General features: G+C 42.0%; 1 protein-coding gene across 1 annotated transcript in view; it reads right to left on the bottom strand.

Moving 5' to 3' along the window:
- LOC102306635 (BCL-6 corepressor) overlaps window positions 1-6,000 on the bottom strand; it is a 105,238-nt gene that overhangs the window by 4,568 nt on the left and 94,670 nt on the right. The window contains exons 9-12 of the mRNA XM_005932714.2: window positions 5,831-5,997; window positions 5,110-5,255; window positions 3,575-3,652; window positions 2,520-2,703 (exon numbers count right to left, since the gene is read on the bottom strand). Of these exons, the coding sequence (XP_005932776.1) occupies window positions 2,520-2,703; window positions 3,575-3,652; window positions 5,110-5,255; window positions 5,831-5,997 (575 nt within the window). The remainder of the gene's footprint in view (window positions 1-2,519; window positions 2,704-3,574; window positions 3,653-5,109; window positions 5,256-5,830; window positions 5,998-6,000) is intronic.

Below are 6,000 nucleotides of genomic sequence, written 5' to 3'. Positions count from 1 at the left end.
ACTTCTCCCGCAGTCTTGTTTGTGCACACACACATACTCAGTGCCATGGACAAGGCCACATGTTGCTTTAAAGCCAGTTGCTGCCTGAATTTTAAACAGCTCGGTGAAATGTGTGTCGCTGCCCGGTGGCCTTGTATCCAGGAAGAGCCATTAATACAACATCAGACGGCAGAGAGGAAAAAAGAGAGTGAGCGAAGAAGAGAAAGAGAGAGGCGGAGAAAAGCGACAGGGGAGGAAGACGGAGTGGAAGCCAATTAGCTGCGTCGCCACAGCGATGCAATCCTCGTTAACGACCTCTCCGTCTGTCCTCCCTCTCCTCCGCCGAGGATCTTTTTTCTCTCCTTCTCGCACCACCCTTCATCCATTCTCCCTCCTCCGCTGCTCCCTTCTTTCCTTTCCGAGCTGCTTTCCGCCGCCTTAATTGGTGTCTGAGTGTGTGCGAGTGTGAAAAGACGTGTTAGAACAACACTGAGGAGGAATGTGTGAGTGTGAAGAAGATAAAATGAGTGTGAATAAGAAACACAAAGTGTGTACACAGGTGGGGTATTTGCTAGTCCCTCTTTCTTTAGTCACATCCATTTAGCACTATTTCCTGTAGCCCTTGGTCTTTTAGAATTAGTGCCTCTAGCCCTAATTTAGTCCCAGTGTGTTTGTCCTAGTTCTGTAGCCCCAATATTATTAATAAATTAGTCTTTGGTCTTTTTTTTTTTTTTTTTTAATCTCAGGTTAGACTTACTTAACCTTGCTGCTTTAGTTTGAGTTTGTTAAGCCCAGTTCTCCTGTACTATGTAGTCCTTAAACGTAATATTTGGTGTTTCTTTTAGTCTTAGTCCTTTTGGTTATACACGGGTTAGTCCCCGTTCCTTTAACCTACATTTTTTTGTCCCTAGTCCTCTTAGCTTTCTACCTAATATACTTAGTTACGTTTCTGTTTTCTTTACCTCCTGTAGTCATTTTTTTGTCCTTTGGCCTTTAACTCTAACATTCAGTCCTGAATTTAGTTCTAGTTCAGTTTCTTACGGTACATGTTGTTTAAGCCTGTTCGATCCTTGTTTGTTTAACGCATACATTTTAAGTTCTCGTTCATCTCGCTTTGGCTTTTGTCTTAGATCCTTTGGTCCTTTTGGATTTATCCCTGGTTCTTCTCATCCCAGCCTTCTTAGTCTTGGCCTGGATCTTTTAATCATAACCCTAACACACTTATGGCCCTTTTGTTTATCCTATTTCCTTTAGTTTTAATTCCTTGACCCAGGGGTCCTGTAGTACTTCTAGGCATTTCATTCTCTGTCAGTGCGCCCCAGGGCAGCTGTGGCTACAATGTAGCTTGCCATCACCAGTGTGTGAAAGTGTGTGTGAATGGGTGGATGACTAAATGTAGTGTAAAGCGCTTTGGGGTCCTTAGGGACAAAGTAAAGCGCTATACAAATACAGACCATTTACCATTCTAGTTCATTTACTTTAAAATATTTAGTCTTTGTTGTGGTCACAGTACCAGTTCCATTGGGGCTATAACTTAATATTGTTGTTTTAGTTCAAATGACTTTTGTAGAGCTAAATACAAGCGCTTTAGGATTCTTAGCCCCTTTTGTCACACAGTTTTTTTGACCTCGGTTTGCACTAATAAGTTTAGGCTTTTGAAAGCCCTTGTTCCTTATATTTGAGCTCCTCTGCTTATCCCTATACATGTTGTTTTAGTTAGAAAAGACTAGGCTATTTTATATAGACATCCTCCATGGTTGCATATGCATATATATATATATATATATATTTTTTTTTTTACATTTTTACATCTTTTGTCCCAGACACTAGTTTATTGAGGTCCAATTTATTTTATCCACCTAGTACCTACAGTAATAGTTAATCAGGAGCACCACTAATCCTAATCCCATTCTAATGCCTGTTAATTCTAATACAGTCGATCCAAGTTTCTGTTTCCGCTGTTCCGATGTGTTTAATCTACATCCTTGAGTCCAAGATCTTTTACGACAACAAAATCTGACATTTGTCCCTTTTCTCCATCTTTTAGGCCCATCAGGTTTTATCCTCTATATCCACCTCGCATTGTTCTAACAAGCTTTAGTCTTTCATGTCATTTACCTCTTTTCCAACAATGAGCTGCAGGTGCCCAATAAGGAAACATTTATTTCATTTCCACCAACAAGATCTGGTGCCAGCACCAAAAAGCTGGCATGAGCATGACACCACAAAAGGCACACAGCTGCAACCCGCAGTTCCTTGTTCACATGGATATTTTCCCACCTTTATATGTAATGTTTGTTTCTCAGAGCTGTCAAAATGCAGGTTGATGTCAAAGGCATCAAGCCAGAGCTGGCTCTGCATGGACAAGTATACTGTGCTGGTGGAAAAAGCCACCTAAACTCTTGCTCTATTAAATCTGTCCTCATTATTAGATTCTTAAGTTGATATTCTGAGCATACTTGCTCCTGTTTTTGACCTTTACGTTCTGGTTATGTAAGCTTCTAAGAGGGACATAAGGACGGTGGGTATTTTGGACTTACCCTTGGGAAAGTGACACCTGGATGTTGTAGCAGGGAAGCAACGGTCGGTCGGAGAGTTCAAACTCAAACACTTCCCTCCTAGCACGTTGCTCCTCCTCCTCCTCCTCTTCTTCATCTTCTTCCTCCTCCTCTGGTCCCGGTGGATCAGCAAGGATATTATATACACCTTCTTCACTGGATGGCTCTGCACAAACAAGAGTCCACAACAACACATAAAAATCATCATCAAAGGTCCTTTTCTGCACTAGTCCCAGTTTTAGTCTGGGTTTCTTTCCCTATTGTGAGTTGCTTTAACACCAATGGCCTCCTTGTAAATACTCTGGGAGCTAGCAGTTTGACTTGGTCACCTGTGATTTCCATGGTTGATGCTGACTTGACGGCAAACAGCTGTCTACTGCTCACTACCATGTGGTCTTAATTCTTTAACTGTAACTTTCCAAAGACCATTAATTCTCGAGCCCCAAACCTTCAGTTTAAATTTCTTAGTACTGTCCTAAACTTCAGTTCAATTGTTACTGGACAACGAGCTGCTCTTGTATTTACACTTAATTCTCATTTAACTGTTAACTGAAATATCGATAAATGCAAATGTTTTCAGTACCAGTGTCTTAGAGTTGGAATCATTACACACAGGTTTAGTAGTTATGAGTGGTGTAATGGTAGTTCTTGTCATTGCAGTTGGGTTAGGGGTAATTATATATTCCTAATTAAATTCATGGCAGTGCCTTTACTCTTAACTGGTTTAGAGGTTAGCTCTAACCGGTTTTGTTGTAGTTCCATCAGCTGTAATTGAGTTTGCTGCGGTTCTTTTAGTCCCGGCTGGTTTATCAAAGCTTCCTTTTGTCCTGATTTTTTCTGAGTCCCTGGATTTTTTTTTTTTTTTTTAACAAAAGTTCAACTGCATTTCTTTTCATCTAACTTTGTCTTCAGCTGCAGGCCATGCAATTCCTTTAATCCTAAATTATTTATCTTTCCCAGCCTTCCTGCCTTTCTCCTCTGACGATGTCATTGGTGTGTATGTGTGTGCACGTGTGTGTGTTTGTGTGTAAACTAACCGCAGACTGAGCTGCCGTAAAATTCCCAGTAGATTCCCGGATCGCCCTCCGACCTTCCCTGGAGGTCAGAGAGATAGTCTGCAGGGAGAGAACGGCAGAGTCAGTGGCTTTTGTGGCTGATCAAAGAGCCGACCAATCAGAGAGGATGAAGGCAGCGAGATGAAAACAATAGAGCCACACACAGACGCACACGCATAGACACGCACACACAGACTTGCACACACAGACCCACAGTGAAAGACGGGAAGAAGAAGATGAGTGTTTGTGTTCAGACGGTGCCGGCTCGTCGCCGCGGCGCTTGGCGCTGAGTAGACGGATGCTGGCAGGAGTGTGTGTGTGTGTGTGTCTGTGTGTGTAGCAGTAAGCTGTTCTGGGATTCAGCAGCCAAGCCTCATTAAACCCCTCTGGAGAGAGAGAGAGGGAAAAAAGGGAGATGGAGAGAGAGAACAAATAGAGGCAGGGAATGGTAATCAGACAGGCTGGCGAGCGCACACACTAACACACAGAAACACACACACTCAGGCTGCATCGCTTTCCTTTCTGTTTCCTCCTTGTTTACTCCACTGTTTTTCTCGCTCTCACGATATGTTTAATTCTTTGTTTTTTCCACTTTCTTTTGTTCATTTTTCTTCGGAGGACAAAGGACTTTTTACGTGTAAATTTTAATGACTTTTGTAAACACAGCGAAGCGCATCAGGACAGAAAATGGGAGCAAGTGGGACAGTCGGTGGTTTTATCCTGTTTTGTGGATCTGAGTGTTGACAGCTGGCAGCCTGAATGCTTCACGAGGTCCCTTCAAAAAGGCAAGCCTTTCAGAAATGTAGATTCTTGACTGTGACCAGAAAAAAGCAAGGAAAGACAACATAGATGGTGTTCTGAGTGCACCTTATCGATTCATCTACAGTAGTTCCTGTTTCAGGACACCACTCTGTGGCTATGTTATGTCTCTCAGCAAAGAAATTCTGACTTGATAATCGTTTATAGGGAACCTTACAGGAAAAGCACTGGTGGAGCAGGTTGAAGCTATTTCTTACTAATAACTACATCCCCACAGTGAAGCATGGTGGTGGTAGCATCATGCTGAAGGAATGGTTTTTGGTGACCGGGGCTGAGAAAAGATGAATTTAGAAATATACAGAGCGATCCTGAAAACCTTTTCAGGAGGGCAAACGATCTCAGGGTTTAGGTGTACATTTTAAGACAAAAACAAACTGAAGAATACTGCCTGGCTTTACGAAAAATTCATCACAATCATGGACACGAACTCAGCCAGAGTCCAGATCTGAGCATGTGAAAACGTCTGTGTAGTGATGCTCCATATTCATAACTGGCAGAGTATGCAAGACCTGAAACTGTCACTGCCACCTAAAACTTTTAGTCAATTAATGGCTCTGAAAACTTAAGTCCATCTGACCAGATAAGAAAGTGACAGATGTCAAAACATTATCATCAGCAGCACTTGATTTATGTGTAAAAAACAGCAACAGTTAACAGACAGCACACACAAATGTTCTTCCTTCTCCTTATTATCCTACCCTCCAGAAAGGTTTCCATGGCAGCGCTGTGGGTCATGTTGATTGGTGCTCGTCCTGAGTAGGAGGTCAGAGTAGGGTCAGCGCCACAGGCCAACAGGAAGCGCACCACCTCCACGTGGTCGTTTTCCACAGCGTCATGAAGTGGCCTGATGAGAAAAGAAGAAAGAGAGACTGAATCTGTCCTCATCACTTGAAGGACTTTTTTAAAATCTGTTTCAGCAGCAGCTGTTGCTACCTGACTTTAAATTACTTTATTTTATGCTTAACAGTTTCTAATATTAATGTGCTCACTGGAAGAAGACACATAACCCATTATATTCACATAACCTTATTTAATTTAGATAAGGTAGATAATAAGATGTGAATCTGGACTGGATTTGAGTTCTTGGACTAGCTCAAACATAATAAGGCATCTAAAACACTTCTGACTCTGTATTCACATGGACAAACAATAAAAGCAATTTCTAAATTTATAAAGGTTATTCATTTCTAAAATTTGGTTCAAATGTGATTAAGCCTGCAAAACTTTTACGTTTGCTGCAAGTCCATCTGATTTTTCATGACCTCAGTTTCAGCTTTGTCCCCATTTACACATCTTTCATGAATTACTGATAGTGAATAGGATTCAAACATCCAGGAAACCTGTGCAAGAACTCATACTTACACTTTAATTTTATATTTTAATCTAACAAATGCAGAAATCTCCTTTGATGCACGGTACCTGGTTCCATCTTGAGCACTGCAGTTGACATTGGCTCCATGCTCAACCAAGTGGCGTACAATGCCCAGCCAGCCACGGGCACAGGCCTCATGTAGGGCACAGTACCCAGCATTGTCTCTATGGTTGACATCACAGATTCGCCGCTCGAGACAATACAAGACCACCTCCTG

This window comes from Haplochromis burtoni, unplaced genomic scaffold (genome assembly GCF_018398535.1).
Source record: "Haplochromis burtoni strain Fernald_Lab_line unplaced genomic scaffold, NCSU_Asbu1 Contig_157, whole genome shotgun sequence".
Lineage (NCBI taxonomy): Eukaryota > Metazoa > Chordata > Actinopteri > Cichliformes > Cichlidae > Haplochromis > Haplochromis burtoni.
Note: the sequence above shows the minus strand (reverse complement) of the source record. Positions and strands in the feature narration are given on the sequence as shown.